This window comes from Mustela putorius, unplaced genomic scaffold (assembly GCF_011764305.1).
Source record: "Mustela putorius furo isolate JIRA1106 unplaced genomic scaffold, ASM1176430v1.1 tig00003863_pilon_pilon_pilon, whole genome shotgun sequence".
NCBI lineage: Eukaryota > Metazoa > Chordata > Mammalia > Carnivora > Mustelidae > Mustela > Mustela putorius.
This window is the reverse complement of record NW_025422015.1, coordinates 6,011,382-6,031,489: the sequence shown is the minus strand read 5'-3', so window position 1 is coordinate 6,031,489 and position 20,108 is coordinate 6,011,382. Positions and strand designations below refer to the sequence as shown.

General features: G+C 43.5%; 2 protein-coding genes across 6 annotated transcripts in view; one reads left to right on the top strand and one right to left on the bottom strand.

The window, feature by feature from the left end:
• Nucleotides 1-1,097, top strand: part of PCMT1 (protein-L-isoaspartate (D-aspartate) O-methyltransferase) — a 44,600-nt gene extending 43,503 nt beyond the window's left edge. For both annotated transcript variants that reach the window (XM_004752781.3, XM_004752782.3), the window contains exon 8: nucleotides 294-1,097. In XM_004752781.3, the coding sequence (XP_004752838.1) occupies nucleotides 294-306 (13 nt within the window). In that variant the 3' untranslated portion in view covers nucleotides 307-1,097. The remainder of the gene's footprint in view (nucleotides 1-293) is intronic.
• A 5,921-nt stretch (nucleotides 1,098-7,018) lies between these two features.
• LRP11 (LDL receptor related protein 11) overlaps nucleotides 7,019-20,108 on the bottom strand; it is a 47,567-nt gene continuing 34,477 nt past the window's right edge. For all 4 annotated transcript variants that reach the window (XM_045066242.1, XM_045066244.1, XM_045066245.1 and 1 more), the window contains 2 exons: nucleotides 12,701-12,802; nucleotides 7,019-8,964 (listed from right to left, as the gene is read on the bottom strand). In XM_045066242.1, the coding sequence (XP_044922177.1) occupies nucleotides 8,810-8,964; nucleotides 12,701-12,802 (257 nt within the window). In that variant the 3' untranslated portion in view covers nucleotides 7,019-8,809. The remainder of the gene's footprint in view (nucleotides 8,965-12,700; nucleotides 12,803-20,108) is intronic.

Sequence of the window (20,108 nt, the reverse complement as noted above, 5' to 3'; positions counted from 1 at the left end):
AAAGTTAAAATTTCTTTGAATTTTTGGCCTTGGAGGAAGAAAGGTACCTTCAGAGCAAAAACTAATGACTCCAGGGCCTTCAGGTCTCATATTTCATTCTGGAGTAGCATGAGAGATGTTTGGATGGCTGACTTCCATTTTTGCTTTGACTTGGGGCTGTTTGCTTTTTTTTTTTTTTTAAATGCTTGGGGATGGATGTATTTTTACTTACTTACTAATTGTATCTAAATTATTAGAAAGCCAAATTTTATAGTATGTAACACCTACTTATATATTTCTCTTTTTACCCCCAGGGATGAACTGTAAAAGCGCCATCAGCTTGACCAGTATATAATATTACAGTGGATTGCTCATCTCAGTCCTCAGAGCTTTTTGAAAACCAACAGCATCACAGCTTGTTTTGGACTTCGTTACACTATTATTTTCAGCATGAAAATGTGTGGTTTTGTAGGGTTTCTAGTTCTTCAAAGAGGCACAGAAGCCGAGTTGGTGAAAGAACGATGCAGAGTATAAATTTGTGTACTATTACTTTAACACGCCCACATTTTACTTTTAAAATATTAAAAGACGGGGTTCCACTAAATGGAAGACTTAGTTTGTGAATTAATTTCGAGGAGTGGTTTTTCTTAGACACTTAATTCTGTTTCAATATTAATTTATCAAAATGCTCTTGTGCATATCAGATAACACCACCGTTCACAAGTTAAGATTCCTGGTTTTTGGATGTCTGTTAGCTGCCACTAAGAAAATAGAGATGAGCTTCCTTTTTAAAGCTTTTGATGTGGTGTCATAGAGTAGCATGTTGTAGATACAATCAGCTGCTTTGTTACCTTAAAACTAAGCATTTGTAAATATTAAAACTTGAGAAGATGGCAGGTGATGTCCTTTAACACACTTAGCTGTTCAGATTGGACGTAACTAACATAGTTCTTCCTTTCCCTCTTTACAATTTTAGGAGACTTGTAGCTCAGTATCGTTTTTTCTGTTTCTAATTTGCTGCTGATAATGTATATGAATTTACCATGCTGTATAAGCTGGGGCCCGGTCACTGAACAGTTTATGCAGTGCTGCTTTGCCAAATAAAGTTAAAAGTAAAAGAGGCGTGGGTGGTGTTTGAATACAGAAGAAAGAACCACGTGTCCACCAGATATGGAATGCTCACTGAGCTCACAAAGAGAATTGTGTCTCTGATGCCCCGTTTTATGAAATTGGAGTGGCCTGGATTGGTAACACCGATCCGGCTGTGCATTTGTAGACTGTGACTATGCAAGGATTACATCTTTCTTCTCTGCCCGACATAGGCCTTGCCCTCTTGTAGAGGAACAGCAAATGCTGAATGAGTGAGTGAATGAACTGACTTCGTGTCAGGGAACAACAGGGTCAAGGATACATGTACCAAAACCCATTTCTCATCTATAAATAGATTTATTAATATAATGACTGGAAAATGAGTTTCTACGAGGGCAGTAGCACTTTGGGATCTTGTTTAAATATTGTGGTCTTAAACCTTTTATTAAAGGATCTTAGGCTTTCTAGGAGTTCTAGAACTTGAGAAAAATATAAACTAGATCTAGTAGAACTAGTACTCCCAGGAAAGCAGCCCCTCTCCTTTGTGCAGATGGGTAGGATTCTGCCAAGTCAGTCCTTAGTGTGAGGCACCTCTCTGCCACCTCTAAAAGTCTTAAGCTTTATTTATTTAAAAATGTTTTTTATGCACACATCTTTTCACTGGTGTCTCTTCTTGGGCAAGATGTCAGACATAAGAAACCAGCATCCGTTGGCGGCTCAAACTTGGGAGTTTCAGTTCCCTGCTGGCTTCAGTCTGCTGCTCTTGGTGCTGCTTCTGGACCTAGGACATGGTCCCTTTGGGGGCAGGACTCAGTGTCACTTGAGGTAGTTTTAAAGGTTAGGTTTTCTTTGGGTCTTAAATTGATTCTTAAACTTATTTACTAGTCTATATTCTTCATAGCCATTGCCAACATCTTATTATTTGTAAATCCCTTATGTTAGGTCTTGGGGTGAGAAAAAGTGCTTATTCTGAAGGAGTTTGCAGATCGGCCGAGGGGGCAGTTTATAAACACAGTAGGGCCAAGTGCCACCTGATGGTTATAGACAAATGCCACGCCACGATTACTGTTGGGTTCTTCGCTTTTGTGAATTAAAATTTTTAAGTGTTGAAGAAACAGGAATGGATTTGAAGGGAGCATCGATAAGTGGCCGAGACAGCAATAATGAATTTTAACTAGGTCAAAGAGCATTCTTTTTAAGGGAGCTGTATTTATAGATGTGCTGGTCAGAGATAAGAAATATCTCTTTAATCTGTAGTATTCACAATCTCTATAATATTTTAGCATGCTGTTTTTTCTTCATAGAAATTATTCCTTCACACAGTATAAAGAGGACACTGGAAATATTTCTTAAAGTTCCGTTTTATGAGATCCTATTGAAATAAGGTGTTTTTACAGATTTGATTTTATTAAAGGGCAAATCTAGCTCCTGCTTAAGAATAAAATTAAGAATTCCAATTTCTTTTCTTTTTTTTTTTTTTTAAGATTTGGTTTATTTATTTGACAGACAGAGAGAGCGGGAACACAAGCAGGGGGAGTAGGAGAGGGAGAAGCAGGCTTCCCGCTAAGCAGGAGGCTCCATGGAGGGCTCAATCCCAGAACTGTGGGATCATGACCTGAGCTGAAGGCAGACACTTAACCAACTGAGCCACCCAGCCACCCCAAGAATTCCAGTTTCTAATGAGGGTTTCAGCTATTTTCCAATCAGTAACTTAAGGGGGAAAAAATGACATTTTAGGAAAACAATACATTAACATTGTGCAAATACTTAAAATTCTATTGCCCTGATTTTTGAAAACCACCATTGCTCAAAAAAGGTCAATTACACTTTTTTTTTCTTTAAGATTTTATTTATTTACTTGGCAGAGAGACAGCAAGAGAGAGAACACAAGCAGCAGGGAGTGGGAAGGTAGAAGCAGGCTTCCTGCTGAGCAGGGATTGAAATGGGGGCTCAGGGCTCAATCCCAGGACCCTGGAATTATAACCTGAGCTGAAGGCAGATGCTTCATAACTGAGCCACCCAGGCACCCCTCGATTACATTTTTTAAGTTGACTATAATGTATCTATCCTAAAGCATCTTAAAAATTTCATTTTTATTTTTTTTTAATTATTTATTTATTTGTCAGAGAAAGAGAGAGTGAGCACAACCAGGGAGGAGCAGCAGGCAGAGGAAGAGGCAAGTGGAGGGAGAAGAATCAGACTCCCCGCTGAGCAAGGATTCCCAAAGCCCAACTCGATCCCAGGACCCTGGAATTGTGACCTGAGCGGAGGGCAGACGCTTAACTGACTGAGCCTCCCAGGCGTCCCAAAAATTCCATAGGACAACATGTTTTAGTAATAATAATGCTCATGAATTTTTTTTTTAATTTAAAAGATTTTATTTATTTATTTGACAGACAGAAATCACCAATAGGCAGAGAGGCAAGCAAAGAGAGAGGGGGAAGTAGGATCCCCGCTGAGCAGAGAGCCCAATGCGGGGCTTGATCCCAGGACCCTGGGATCATGACCTGAGCTGAAAGCAGAGGCTTTAACCCACTGAGTCACCCAGGTGCCCCTGCTCATGAATTTTTTGAAGCCATTCTTAGCATCAGATTGTCAGCGAAGAAGTAGAGCTCCTCCCTCATCAGAGAGGGAGGTGTTTCTGGTTTTCAGCTCAACGTTAACAAATTTTCCAGCAGCTTGGTATGGCATGAAAAGAGCTCATATGACAATGGTCATTGAATACTAATGTAAATGAAATAGCAAACGGGTAATTTTTTAAATGTTCTAAATGGGGTTCAGAAGGCCAATAACTTAGGTAAGTGCTAAAATTCTTAGAGGGTATAAATCATCACTTCCTCCTACAACTTAGTTCTTTAGAGAACTACACAAGTAAACATTAGTGTCTTATCAGAATTCGTTTCATTTCTCTTGATTTCTCCTCCCATTTTTCAGGAAGATAACTCTGTTTCGTCCCCATGTGTTTAAAAGGGTGGCCAAAATAGATGGCCGTTAAGAAAATCCTGCATGAAGAAAACTGGCTGGGCCACGTGCCTGAGGAGTTTGCATCTGTGTACTGTAATATAAAAATGAAGCAAGTCCTAGAGTTTCCTTATCTTTAACCCATCTACCAGTGCTGTAATAGTAGGTGTTAACTTCCCTCCCCTCCCCTGTAACAGGTGTTACTTCACCTTAGTAACTGTGTGGTCTGGGCCAGGACTCTACGGAGTGCTCCCTTGCTTGGTGGAAGAGAACATCTGACTTTTAGTTCCCATAGATGTTATCTGGAGTCAGGGAATCCCTCTCTTCTCTTTTCCTCTTGTTCCTTTCCTGACATGACAGCTGAGGGCTGCTGGAGCCGAAGAACTCATTCTTACTCAGTTGGAGTGTCCTAATAGGATAGGCATCACGAGAGGAATACTTTTTTGTTCAAAGGGTAAGTGATTCCAACACTGAAGACATTTTAAATATGAGAGGGCAGCAACCCAGAGGCCTAGGGCAGCTGAGGACATTTATATTTGAATCCCCACACCCCAAACACATCACTATGCAACACTCCCTACCCCCTGCCAAAGGATCACTCACAGGGAGCGAATTTTTTTTTTTTTACCGGCCCCATTTATTTATGTTTTTTGGTGATAATCCTGTCAAGATTTAACTTACAAATTATAGAGGAAAGCCTGCAGGATTTCCACATTAACACAATTGTGTCAGTTGTAAATAATTTATAACAAAGGATATTTTCTGGGGAAAAATACCTGCCCTTCTTTAGGATCTTGGCTGCTGTATGCAATTAGCTTGTAGGGAACAGTTGGATCAAGTAGGCTGGAAGGTACAAGTGGGGGTGTAAAGAAGAATCAAACTATTGCCCCTCAATAATAAACAACAGTGAAGGCATGATCTCAGATTGCACAGCTCATGGTTCTTTCTCATTTCCTCGTTCTTCTATACACACATCTCTAGATTACACAGACTTTTCTCAATCTGTTTTTATCTGTGAAACTGCTTTGTTTAAATATGAGAACATAGCTTTTGATGTATTTGGAATTTTGGGTCTTCGGTCTTACAAAATGATGAATGAAAATAAAAACTTTTAAGTCCATATACTCAATACAATTTTTCCCTAAGGTTTTCAATAAAAATTAAAGTAATTTTAAAATGTGTTTTGAGGGGCTCCTGGCTGGCTCAGTCAGAAGAGCATGTGACTCATGGTCTTGGGGTTGTGAGTTTGAGCCCCAGAAAGGATGTTGAGATTAGTTAAATAAAGCTTAAAAATTTTTCAAAAGTATGTTTTTAGAAGTTTCGTAAGTTTTGAAATGACTGTATAGAAATATCTTTAAACTGAATGATATTGTATGTTGATCTCTTTCCAATTTACAGTGTGGTAGTTCACATCCAAGACTCAGAGCTGAGGTGATGGGAGAATTAAAATGAGTAGGAATGAAGACACACTGAGAGACGTACATGAAGCAAAGGGAGAAGGCTTGGTTCTAACCAGTTCATCTCTGGACACATTAGGGTTTCCATGTGTCTAACCTTATTTTCATCCTTGGTGGTTTTATATTTAACCAAAAAACCCAAAAAACTGTTTGCTGTTCAAATAGCCATGAAACATGCACTTTATTTAGGATTCTAGAATTGAGCAAGACCAGAGAGCTGAGAAAAATGCGGCCAGTGCCCAAGAAAAAGTCAGCCACACAATTGCTTAAAAAGCAAGGGAGATGAGAACATTTGTGAACAGCAAACTGCAAGTGAGGCTTTTCCCTCTTTCTGTATGGTGCGGGCAGTTTTTCATTAGAATTACCATTCAGTTTTAATGTCATCAGTTACAGAAAACCTGGAGTCCAGAAAAGAAAAGAAGTAACTGAAGTCACTATGATAGGAACAAAGTGGCTCAATCCTTAAACAGGAACTTGGGGCCAGTATAACTTAACAGAGACCCCAAATGACCATCTCAGAAGCTTGGAAGCTTGGAAGCTTCTGTTATGTGGCATCATCGCTGTGATGTGGGCAGAACGGGAGAGGGTACAGACGGTGCCTGGGCTCCTGGGCACACCACACCGTGGTACATTTCTGTATGTGACGTCCAGGGAAATCATCAGTAAGGTCTGCCTCAAACCCCCAAACTGAAGAATAGAAATCTGCATCTCTGCGTCTGGGTTGTGGGAAAACAGTGAAGAACAACTTGAAACAGCCATCAGTGGCTGAGGAGGGTCGCTGAGTATGAAAGTGAATGGTGGAGCCAAATCACAGATGATGAAAAGGCAGTAGGAGAAAGATGAGGCCTTCTGTCATCTGCCTGTGGAAGAGAGCAAATCTGATCCTCAAACGACTGGAGACCTTCAAATGCTTGGGGAGGGCTGGTGATGGCTATTGTCTACTTGTACTGAGAATTAGAGCAAAGAAGCTGTATGGTTTCTTTTTTTCTTTTTTAAGGTTTTATTTATTTGAGAGAGAGTGTGTGTGAGAGAGAGAGAGCATGAGATGGGGGAGGTCCAGGGGAGAAGCAAACTCCCCACGGAGCAGGGAGCCCGGTGGGACGGGACTAGATCCTGGGACTCCAGGATCCTGACCTGAACAGAAGGGCAGTCACTTAACCGACTGAGCCATCCAGGGGCCCAGCTGTACATGTTCTGAAAGACGGCTTACATGGGCCTTTTCTCTCTCAGGAAAAGACATGTGAGACACAAGAACATGTTTGAGCAATAAGTAGTGGATAATCTTCTCTTTGAAATTATTTTTAAATTATCTTAGATGCAAAACTCCTCCAATCAGATACAGGGGAGGTACTTTTAGAAGTCCCATTCAGTCCATCTGACAATATAACTATTTTGTAGACCTTGACTCTCCTTCTTTAATTCTTAATTTCCCCCTTTGCAAGATAAGGTTGATATGATTAAATCCAGGTAATATAGTAAAAGTAAAAGCAACTTACAATGATGATTAGATTAAAAGGTTATTTAGAAAGGCGTAAGAATAAAATACAATTTATTAAAGGGATATTGTACACATGGAGGTGGACATCTTTTCTCAAGTATTTCAACACCATAGCAATGCTAAACCGTGTTTAATTTCTTCATATATAAAAACATGTGCCGAAAGATGAATGCCTTATCAGTTTTTATTTTATTGGGTATGGCTATAGGTGACACCCTTTTCTAGAAAAGCAAACTGCAAAGCGTCACAGAGAGTGCAGATATCCTAAGGTCATTCACACGGTCGTTTCTCCAGTCTGCCCTGAGGAGAACATTAAATCTTTGCTCAATTCTAAACATTCAACAAAATGCATGGACCTCTTGGGAAATAAAAGTAATCAATTTCTTTGTTTTTTATAGAACTAATTTTCCATTTATTAATGTACTCTCTTATATTTCTGACCCAAATTAAGCCCTTTGCAAAAGGGACAACTTACCTTAGGTTCAGTCTGAAAATAAAGTGTTCTACAGTTTTGATTCAAGTATTTTAGAAGATTTGCCCCTTCTGATAAGAAGCCATTTTATATAAATAGTAATATGGGAGTGTAGACAGGCACCACACAACAGAGTCCTCTCAGGATGAGGATTTCTAGGATGTGTATAATCCCGGCATGAAGTGATGATGGGAATAATTCGCCTTTAAAATCCTACAGACTAAAGGGAGAAGATGCTAAGTTAGATGCCAGTTTTCTGTAAAGAAGAATTTGTGCAAGGCTGCTTTCTGGTCTGGGAAAACATGAACCTGCCATGAACAGATTGCCTGGCCTAACATCTTACAGTGCTAAACAAACGATGGAGAAAACTGGCCTATTCCACCAGATGCAAGAACCTGCTGATACTTCTACATGGGACATTTTTACAAAACCTGCACCTAGAAATCCCCTCAGTGTTCTGCTTTTCAATTTGAATGCATTTTTCTCTTCCATCAACACAGATTCCTGTTGAAACCAAGTGACAGTATAAATAAAGCAGCTGTGTTCTGGACTATCGGGCCGTGTCGAGTAGATTCGAGAAAGTCTTAATGGTCCTCTTGGCACTGTGCCCTCGGCTAAGTTTCTGTTAAATGTTTGACTTCCACCCCTGCTGCCACCATGGTTTCCCATCTCCCTCCAGGACCATGTCACAGCTAGTTGTAATCCAGAGTCAGGGCGTCTTCTCCCAAAGGCAAGCCTGAGGGGACAGCCACCCAAGGGACCTGAGGTCAGAGGCCCTGGGATAAACTCACCCCACATGCCCTGATGCCTCCTCGACGTGTTCGCGAGGGTTACGATTTCGACATTCCTGCCTGAGGTCTAAACTCACTTGAAATCCTTTCTCAGAAGTAGGTTTTGAAGGGGAGAAAAGAAAGGAGGGCACTGGAACAGGAAGGCCTCCGAACAAGAGAATGCTGTGCATGAAGTGGTCCACGGCTGCTGGGGGCCACTGGTCGGCTTCTAAACAGTAAAGGGTTAGCATTGTCATTTGAAGGCCGCCCCTCAAGAGCCCGAATTTTCTGCCTTGCCTCAGGGAAAATTGCTATTTTCAGGGACAGCGTACCTAAATCAGAATTAGATTGGTGAGTCTTTACTCATATGGATTCCCCTCTAAATTCCCAAACATCTCACTTACTCCTCAAAGAAACTCTTTCTACAATAAATAAAAACAGGTTCGGGGTTTGCAGAATTTTCTGGGGTTTCAGTATTTTTCTCAGCCCAGTTCAGATCAAAGAGGTTATAAAGACGCAGAACCAATCTACGGATCAATGATGAGGAAAACAGCCTTGCCCCCTGCTCCTCGAGTGACATTTGTCACAGATACATCCCGTTGATGAGGTAGTCAGACTCCTCAGACGTGATGGGCCGAGCTTTCTTGAGTCTCTGTTTCACCAGGCGCAGCCGGCAGGCAACCATGAGGAGCAGCAGAGCTGTGATGGCCAAGCCCAGGGCCAGTGGCAGCACCGCGCCTGTGAAGCGGAGAAGAGCAAACAGGGCGGGTCAGCGATAGGCCACTACGACGCCACAGTTTCCTGCGGGACAAGCGCTTGGCAGGCACTGTTCCAGTTCTTCTGAACCATTCCAAAAAGCAGGGCCTTGTCTATCGCCACTTTACAGGGGAGCTAAGTGTGCAGGTTACGTCATGGGTCTGAGAGCACGTGGGCTGTGAAGGACAGGTGTCGTGCTCCAACCCACACTTCTTTCAGGCCACACCCTGTACCGAGTTCCTACAAACATGGGTAGCATAGCGGGCCCCAGGGCTGCAGCCGGACTACCCCTCCACCCCGACCCCCGCTGCAGCAGACTGAACGGACCGTGGGGAAGACATGGCACCCAGGGGAATGGCTTTTAGTGCAGTCACAGATGACACTGGGGGATTTGCACATGAGCAGTCTCTCGGAATAAGTATGGACTCACTCCTGATTTCTTGTACTGGTTAGGGCTTGAAGAAACTCACTATCTTTTCTAAATCCAGAGAACCTGCCCTCAGCCAGTAAGAACTACTGCTGAGAGCCAACTTCCAACTATGCTGGCATGATTCCGGCTAAGGGTACTTGGAGAAAACATCTCTCTAGTCCCCTTTCCCCGGGTCTCTCTTGGGGGTTGCGTCCTAGACGCCAGGAGGAGCAGCAGCCTCTGGAGGCTGGCAGGAGTCTGGAAGGGACAGGGTGTGCCCCGGTCGGTGTTCCCGATCAAGCTCCGCCGGCCCTATTCTTAGTCTGACCTATTCTGGAGCCAGACCAGGCTTGGAGGCGATGTGGTGGAGCTACTTTTAGCTTGCAGGGGTCTTGCCAACCCGTGGAATTAGAGGGATAAAAATGCCCATCGCATAAGCTGCTTCCATAACCTTCCCTCTCATTCCTTCCCTTACTCAGGCAGCATTCAGTCAGGGCTGTGTGCCTGACACAGAGCTGAGTGCTGGTGACCCACAGCAGGCCCGAGCTACTGAGGCCCGGCACTGTACTAAGTGTCTTAAAAAAAAAAATGGTGGGACACCTGGGTGGCTCAGTTGGTTAAGCAGCTGCCTTCGGCTCAGGTCATGATCCCAGCGTCCTGGGATCGAGTCCCACATCGGGCTCCTTGCTTGGCGGGGAGCCTGCTTCTCCCTCTGCCTCTGCCTGCCACTCTGTCTGCCTGTGCTTTCTCTCGCTTCTCTCTCTATGACAAATAAATAAATAAAATCTTTAAAAAAAAATGGTATGTATATTTTTAAAGACTTATTTATTTAGACAGAGAGAGAGTTTTAAGTAGACTCTACACTCAGTGTAGAGCTGACATGGGGCTCAATCTCATGACCCTGAAGTCATGACTTGAGCCGAAACCAAGAGCTGGACACCTGACGGACTGAGCCCCTCAGACGCCCGCACTCTTCTAAGCGCTTTATGGTATAAATCATTTCATTCTCATGACCACCATATGAGTTGGCACTATTATTCTACCCATTTTGCAAATGAAGGAACTAAGACATCAAGAATGGAGTGACTTGTCTAAGCTTGTAAGGTCGGTGGCGGAGCAAGGACAGGGCCCCAGGCTGAGCAGCTCCAGACCTACTACCACACAGAACTTCTCCAAAAGGGAAATGAGGTCATGATTTTTAATGACTTCAGGTCTGGTAGACAAACATTTAAATGAAAACATACCAGTAAGTACTATAATTACTGTGATAGAATTAGATAAGAAGTGCAGATGTAAAAGGAGGGGTACGTGTATCTGGTTCCTAGGATTTTTGCTCCAGTGGTTTAAATGTATGATGGAGCTTCTTTGGGGGTGGGCTGGGGAGATTAAGTATATTTTCTGACATTTTTGGATTGAGATGTTCCAGGTAGAATTTTCTTAAGGTTTCTGGAATTTTGTTTTAAAGATTTATTTTATTTATTTGAGAGAGAGAGGGTGAAAGAGAGCATGCCCCCTTGGTAACAGGGGAGAGACAGAGGGATACCGGGAGAGAGGGAGAGAATCTCATGCAGGCTCCCTGCTGAGTACAGAGCCAATATCACAACCCTGAGCTCATGACCTGAGCTGACATCAAGAGTCAGATGCTTAACTGACTGAACCCCCCAGGCGCCCCATGGGTTTCTGGGTTAGTTAGGCCTTAAAATGTGAGAGTCTTTAGTGTTAAGGTTGTGGCTGCAGCCACAAAGTAGAAGAGATTGCCAGAGAGATTGCAAGAGATTGTCAGGAAAAGAGGGAGGCCCACAAGGGAGGCCCTAGGAAACGCCAGCATTTAAGAGGGCAGACAAAAGACAACCCAAGAGAACAGAAAGGGACGGATCGGAGAAGTGGCAAGGCAATTGAGGGAGAGGAGTTTTGGAAGTACAGGGAAGAGACTATTTCAAGGAAGCACTTGGCTGAACCAAATGCTAAGAGCTCAAGTGGGGTGAAGCCCGGAGAGGCCAACGGACTTAGCAATCAGAAATTCTTTTCAGGGAGATTGAAGAAGGCATACAGTCTTGTTTTTATGTGTTGGGAGAGATCTGAAAGTGTCTGCCTCTGTTGGGAGAACGAGCCCATAGAGAAACAGATTAAAAACACCTCAGAGTTCATCAATGATGGAGAAACATACCTGAGAAGATTAGGGGCTTGAATCAACGTCAGCAGGCCGCACAACATCTAGATACTTGGGGTCTGGATTATTCTATTGGTTAACGGTTATGCTTTAATGTTGTCCAGATTTTATTTTATTTTAAGATTTTATGTATTTATTTATTTGTCAGAGAGAGAGAGAGAGAGAGAGAGAGAGAGAGAAAGAAAGAAAGAAAGCATAAGCAGGCAGAGGCAGAGAGAGAAGCAGGCTCCCTGCTGAGCAAGGAACCCCACATGGGATTCGATCCCAGGATCCTGGGATCATGACCCAAGCTGAAGGCAGCAGCTCAACTGACTCAGCCACCCAGGCATCCCTGTTGTCCAGATTTTACAAAGAACACCCTGTGGCAAAAAGAAAGCCTTCTCCACGTTCAGATCTATAATTTAAGAACCATCTTTCTTTCACATAAATCTTCTTTTACTAATTAGTTTGTGGGATTTAGGACTAAACCTACGTTTCTACAAAACCAGGTCAAAAGGGTTTTCCTTCTAGTTAAAAACCACCAAAATCATGGAATTGTGATATTCTTCTTGTACTCACTATACATTCTCTGGACCTCCAACACTCCTCATACCTTTGGTCTTTATTGCCGGGAGCAGCCAGAGAAAACCTGGTGCTCTAAGATCTCTACTCATATCACAACCAAGTCAAGCAGAAGAGCCCCCGTTCATCAGGCTCGTCGTAAGAGCCACGAAGTGCGCTAAATGCTTTAATCGTCCCATTCATGCTCCCAAACGACTCTGAGGAAGAGACAGTTGTTACCTCCCAACCTACTAATGAGGAGGCTGGGATCCAGAGAGAGAAAATCGCCTGCCCCAGGCCGTGGAGTTTAGTGGTGGAGCGAGGGTTTGAACCTTGGCATCAGATGTTACACCTGGGAAGGAATGTAGCAATAATCTAGTCCAATCAACTTATAAAAGAGGAGCCAAGGTCCAAAGATGTGAGGCTACGAGTTTAAGAGTCCAACCCCGCAGCGTGATAGAGGAGGTGAGAATCCCACGGTTCTTCAGACCACAGGTCTTCCGTGGACCCTGGCAGCTTCCTCTGATAACTGCAACAGGAGGACCTGCGATTCTGCAGACACTTATACTCGGCAGTGACTTTCCAGGTCACACATTTACCTGCTTCTGGGGCCGGGTGTTCCCCTCCTCCTCCTCCTCGATGGCTCTTGGACTCAAAAATGTAATTTTCCTCTTTTCTGTTCTTCCCTGAGGAACCACGATCTACAGGAAATAAACAGAACGTATATTGAAGGTACAGCAGAAACTTCAGAAAACAGACATGAAAATACAGCTATATTTGTTTTTTTTTAGGATGGACTTAATGGACTTACAGAATTTATTTCTCTAGTAAACCTAAGTCTGTGTTGGGTACTAGCGCACTAGGTGGCTCCCGTGACCAGTTTCGTAATGCGGAGGATGGGGCTGGAACAAAACCGGTGGCAGAGGGAGGGGGAGAGGCACACGGCACACGGGAAACCCTACCCCGACCCAGGAGGAGGGAGGAGAGGCCTCAGCTCGAAAAGTCAGGGGTAATGTCTGGTCTTCATAGAATGGAAGGCAGAAGCAGTCCACAGAGGTTTTCTTTTAAAAAATGAACAGAGCGGGCGCCTGGGTGGCTCGGGTAGTTTAAGCATCTGCCTTTGGCTCAGGTGGTGATCACAGGGTCCTGGGATTGAGTCCTGCGTCCTGCTCCCTGCTCTGTGGGGAGCCTGCTTCTCCCTCTGAACCTCCCCTCTCTCGTGCTCTCTCATTCTCTCTCTCAAATAAATAAGGTCTTAAAGAAAAAGTGAGCAGTGAGCATACATAGGGCATTCAAACACGTGCTTTGACTTTCTCATCCAACCCTACTTGGCAGGGGTTCATCGCTTCATGTGCTCTGGTTTGGTCAGAGAGGTTTGACTCCTGCCCAGGTTCTTTGGAGTAGTAAGCGGGTCACAGGGCTGGGGTTTGGTTTATTTATCTTTACTTTTTTTTTTTTTTTTTTTTTTGAGGGAGAGAGAGACTGTGTGCATGTGCCAGGAAGTGCTGGGAGGTGCAGAGGGAGAGGAAGAGAGAGAATCTTAACCAGCCAAGCCACCCAGGCGCCCCCAGGGCTGGGATTTAAACCCAGGTGTGTCTAACTGCTTATGGGAAGAAACCAGCCCTTGTGATGTAATAATATGTCATTAATTGCTTACTTTATTCAGTTAGATGATACTATTGAGAGCGAATAGTGAGAAAAGTCAAATCTTAGGACTTTTATCCCAGGTCTGAGGAGCCACGATTGTACCATTGTATCATCTCCTATCTAGGAATGGACATTTGTGTGCTTATTACATTGACACTATAATGAGGAATGAGCCAGTGGAGTGGCCCTCCTGCTGTGATCACAGGGGAGGCTGTGGGACTATATAACTCTCAGTGACAATATATTAGAAATGATGAATTGATATGGGGAATTTTACTGAGAAACAAAACCAAATTTTAAAGCTCCTGTACTCATAGGTCATCAACAGGTACTTTAGTTACTCCTGCAACTGAAACCAGGCGACTTAAACGTAGTATTTACAAAATTCTTTGTAAATTGTTCTAAGGGATATGCCTGGATTTACTAAGGATCACAAAAATCAAGAGCTTGATGGAAAATTGTAAAGTTACTGCAGGCACCTACTAGAGCCAGAAAGCCATGGCTTAAACTGATCATAGCAGTCACAGGCTAACACTGTTAAAGACAAGGGACTGCAAATACATTTATTTTCATTAAGGCATCCTTGACACTCCTTTTCACTGAGGCCCGCAAGCCATCTGTCACCATACAGCGCGGACCTTGTCCAGGATTTAGTGTGAAATATCCCCGACTGTGGCCCCCTCTCTGTCCTAATGGCCATAGCCTTAGGTCTCTGTCATCTTTAACTCAAGCACTTCCAGAGCCTCTAACCAGGCGGGATGTGTCTGCAAAGACTCCTCCTCCAGGAGGCTGGGCCAGTTTGCTCCTAGCCCAGGCTGCCCCAGGCTCCCTGCTTTCTGTGGTCCTTCTCCAGGTTACTCAAAAGGACCCATCCAGGCCACCTGCATATGGCCAGTAATGTGGGCTGTCAACCATAAACTCCAGGCCCCAAGAGAATGAAAGACACGAGGAAGGCATATGCAATTCCTTGTAGGCCAGTGAATCAGATTTACCTTTCAAGTTGATTGCTATGATTGTCCATTTGGCTGTGGTGGTGGAAGGCCCGCTCCCATCCAGAACCATAAGGGGAGCAAAAGGAAGAGGAGCAGCCAGTGGGAGACTATACGCATGGGCAAAGGGATGGCTGCCTGGAGCAGTGGGGACCTGTGTCCCAGTAGGATGGGGACAGGGACTCCTGAATTTAAGCCACTGGGGCTGGTGGAGCGCTGAAGCTATTGAGAATCTGGGCTGTCCTCCACATGGAAAACTGAGTTCAACTCCTTTGGATTTTGTGGACCAATTAAAAATTCAAAGTGATTTTTGTGGCCAATTTAGGGTTGTCAATTTTATTTTGCCAAATAAAGATCTTGAAAGAAATGGTCATTTACGAAGGCCATTGCCTTCACTTCATGATAAAGTGAGGAAATGTGTAAACCCACAGAACATAATACATAAAAAGGACAGCTCTTTAAATGGAATAAATTCAGCCTTATAAAAAATGGACTGCTTTGTTCTTATTTCTCTTTTTGCCATGAATGAATGAAAGGTTTATTATGGGTGGGTACTGTTCCTTCCTCTGCTGTCTTTGGGACTAAATTCGGTTACCCTCCTTCTTGACTCCAAGGGTCTGGAAGCCTTAGTGGGCTTTCGAGGTCCCCATATTGCCCTCGAATCCCGAAAACACCCTTCTCTTTGGGTAGCTGGGATCACCTGCTTCTATAATTGTCATTCCCAAACCCATTTGTTCATGCAATTAACTAGAACCCTTGTTTTCCATGTATTCAAACTCTTTCTGCCCATTGTTCAGAGCACAGTGGAATGTCCACGCCTTTTGCAGGCAGGGCCACCTATCCACGAGGCACAATGGGCACAGAGCCTGTAAAAATGTTTCAATTTGATTTCCCTTAAAATCACAAAACACAAAAACACAATGCATCTGATAATAACACATAATCTAGCCTGTATTACATTAATCTTTATAACAACACAGTCATAAAGAGTAATTTTTTTTTTAAGTGGGCCCAGGGAAGTCATAATTCAGATCTACAAGTAGCCAACCCCAACTTCTCCAGTACCCACTGTTCTCTTCCTTCTGAGCTTCTAATGCCCTAATAGAAAGTATTGTACAAGCAGGTCTTAAGGGAACTGTAGCTGTTTCTTGTCTCTGCAACTAAGAGAAAAGGTCTTTGAACTCAAAGAGGCTTGCTGCTGAAGTTGTCACCCCACTGGGGCTGGTATGACATGCTGAGTTAAATTACACACTAGCTGTGTGACTCTAAGTTCTTCACCTCTCTGTGTCTCACTGTCTTCATCCATAAAATGCGGTTAATGATTCCTGCACACCACCAGTTGCTATAAAGACCAAAGAAGTCGCAGTGACGGGCACTCAAGAAGTCCTCTCTCCAATAATATATCTGGCAGTGGGAAGATCACATGGCTGAGAACTCATGTCCTACTTTTTAAAAATAATGAGCCAGGAATAAAAACACCAAAATTTACCAACCTCCAATTCTTTTCAGAGGATTGGCTCATTTGTCTTTTACCCAGTAGAAAAATATAAAATAACTACATTCACAATCCCCCTCCAACTGTCTCTTTCCAATGGAGATGAGTGATAGCTCATCCTCATTCTGAGGAGGAACTCGGTACTGGGGCCACCACTGCATTGTTTTTATTTTTTATTTGAATTAACTGTCTTACAGGCTTGTTGCTCTCTTACCCGAGGTTCCTAGTGAAAGCCACTGCCCTCAAATGCTCCAGCAAAAATTCGTCAGGCACGAATAGCTACTGAGAGACTAGATTATGTTTACATACAAAGTCTCATGCAATCCTTGTAGCAACACTGTGAGAAGCTACTATTGTCCTCTCACAGGCAGGTTGAGAGCAGTTAGTTCCCTGGATCCTAGTAACTCGTGGGGCTGGAATTAGAACCCAGGACTGGTCCAGAGTTGGAACATTTCTACTCAGCCACACTGCTCTCAGAGCCACAGATCCAAAAAATTTAGAGTTGAGACTGTATTTATTTACTCCTATCTAGGCAAATCAAAATCCCTAGGCAAAAACCACCAATGTAAGTATTTCCTTAGGAAGTCTGAGACAAAGGCCTATTAAGGATGCAGTGGAGAAAGAAGTTAATTGTACTTAGAAAGGGGATATTGCCTTGGCGATGGGTTCATATGGAAAACTAGACAAATTCATTCTGCATCTTCAGTTGCCAACCGTGAAGAGTATTTTCTTAGCTGCCCTTACTCCTTGGGGAGAGAAAGCCAGTGCTGTAGGAGGTGGGAGGGATCCGGCATTAGGGAGAGGGCAGTGCACACAGGAGACTTAAGAAGACACAACTGCCACAGACTAGAATTTTCAGGGGATTTGTCTTGCCCAAGTCAGTATTTGAAATGTAAATTTCTGTTTTCTACATTTCAGGGAGGAATTCACTGCCATTTCCCAGACTGATTCACTTTTCCTAGACACCAACGTATGTAACACCCGAGAGAAATGCTTCACTTCCACGTGTCCTACGGTAGGCTCTAACGAGAGTGACAAGTCAGAACAAACAAGACAAAGATAGCATTTGCTTCTGTAAATAAATTTTCTAATAACCCTTTTAGAAAAGCTAATGTCTTAGGAAATGATTTTTCCCTTTTCTGAATGACCTATTGTGTTATATGTACACACACAGCCTTGCATTCACAGAAGGAGTTGGAAGCTGGATATGAGTTGTTTTAATTTTCAGTCACCATAGAACATGCAGGCATGTTCTGGAAGGAAGGTGGAAATACCAGCTGGAAAAGTGACTACAATATGGGCTTGCATTCCAGAATGTTCTATGGCTTCCTGCAACCACCTGCCAACTAACACAGACAACAGAATTGTTCTTTGTCACTATTCACTGGCAGAGCACACTGCATGCTGCAAAGTCGGGAAGAGGGAGCTCTCTTCAGGAAATGTTCTGGATCGTTCTAGGATAAGATCTGTCCATTTCCGAAAACAGCTGAATTTCTTGGAGCCCAACAGGCTATTCAGCTATGCTGTTTATCAGGCTCCAACAAATTCAAACTACCTTCCCAGAAATGTTGTTTCATGGATTCAGGATGTTTTCTCAATAAGAAAAGAGATAGTCCAGCATAATGAAAAGATGAAATACCCACAAAAAATACAGCGTACATGAAAAAATCCCTTTGAATACCATTTATAAGGATATCCTCTCTGGATAAAACACATCCCGCAATAAATCAAAGGTCACAGTTTCTCCCTGAAGCTACCACCAGAAAGAAGCTGAAGGGCGGGGCTTTGGCACATTTCGGGGAGGGGAACGTGAGAAAGTGCAGGCCGAGCCCCATGTGACCCTACAGTCCGTGCTCCCTCTGGATCCTTTTTTTTAAAAATTTTTTTTAATTTAAAAAATTTAAATTTAAAATTTTTTTTAGCACAGTCCGTGCTCCCTCTGGATCCTTTTAAAAAAAATTTAAAAATTTTTTTTTAAATTTAAGATTATATTTATTTATTTTACAGAAAGAAACACAGCGAGAGAGGGAACACAAGCAGGGGCAGAGGGAGCTGGCTTCCCGCTGAGCAGGTAGTCTGACTTGGGGCTCCAACCCAGGACTCTGGGTTCATGACCCCAGCTGAAGGCAGACGCTTAACAATTTAGTCACCCAGGCGCCCCCATCTGGATCCTTAGGGAATCTGGCTGACTTGCTGGGCTGGACACGAATCCTCCAGTTTCAAAAAACACTGGACTCACTGTAAACGTGGACCCATCACTTTTCTAGCACTCTGCAGTGCTGGTGGGCAGGTTTCTTTCCTCCGGCTGGGCCAGAGAGAAGAGCTGAGCACCCAGGGGACAGGCTCTGCAGACGCAGGCACGGCTAACAATCCAGCCATGGAGCCTCTGCGCGCTAAGCACAGGCGGCGCCAGCACGCTGGGCAGCCCCTACCCCAGCGCAGGAGTTTGCCTAACCCAGTGTTTGCACACATCTTTGGTTTTATTCGTAGTAACATGCTTAGGAGAACTTCATTTTTTTAAAAAGATTTTATTTATTTGATACAGATAGAGAGAAAGCGAGAGAGGGAAAAAAGCAGAGGAAGTGGAAGAGGGAGAAGCAGGCTTCCCACTGAGCAGGGAGTCTGATGCAGGGCTCCATCCCAAGACCCTGAGATCATGAACTAGCTGAAGGCAGATGCTTAACGAATGAGCCACCCAGGCGCCCCAGAAATTCCCAATTGTGAGATAACTGAATCAGGCCACATGCAGATTTAATGCTTCGGAACCTGCCCTCTAGAAGATTGTACTAAATTAAAAAAAAAGATTTATTTATTTTAGAGCGAGTGCTCGCAGAGGGGAAGGGCAGAGGGAGAGAGAGAGAGAGAGAGTCTTACGCAGATTCCCCATTGAGAGGGGAGCCCTGGCAGGGCTTGATCTCAGGGCCCTGAGATTACCACTGGAGCAGAAACCAAAACCAAGAGTCGGTGGCTTCATGGAAGCTGCCACCCAGGCACCTGTGACTGTACTAATTCTAATCCCACCCAAAGTGCATGAATCTTGTTTCTCTGAGCTTTGTTCAGTAATTATATTTTTTCCCCTGCTTATGTGAATAGGAAAAACTGCATTTCATCACTTTCTGTACTACATTATCACTATTAATCCTAGTTTATCTTTAACATACCTTCAATGAGTTAAGTTTCTTTTATCCTCACAACATGTCCATGGGGGAAGGAAGTGGCAGAAAATTTAACTTGTCCATTTGCATCATACTAGCTGATGATCCTTGAAACACCCAGGCACAGGTTGCCAACAGTGGTGCATTTTAAAATCTATTTACGTTATGCTGGGTAGAAGATAACTTACCTTGCATGAAATCAGAGGCTGGGGACGCTAGTGTGGGGGTCTTAGGGATGGGGAGGGAGGAGATAGTTGCTGTCTCAACAAACTGCATGTTGAGAGGACCCTTTCAAACATTTGCAAAGTTCTGTCCTTCTCTTCCCACTTTCTCCACCCTGGACTTTTCGAATACTGTGTTTTCTTTCTTCACCCATTCCAACCCACCTACCCTCTAGCACCCATCAGTTTGTTCTCTATATTTATGAATCAGTTTTTTTGGGCATTTGTTTCTTTCTTTCTTTTTTTTTTTTTTTTAAGATTTTATTTATTTATTTGACAGACAGGGATCACAAGTAGGCAGAGAGGCAGGTAGAGAGAAGGATGAAGGCTCTTCACCGAGGAGAGAGCCCAATGTGGGGCTCGATCCCAGGACCCTGGGATCATGACCTGAGCCAAAGGCAGAGGCTTTAACCCACTGAGCCACTCAGGAGCCCCTGGGTGTTTGTTTCTTAAAAAAGTTTTTGTTTTTGATGGATATGTAATAACACACAAATATACTC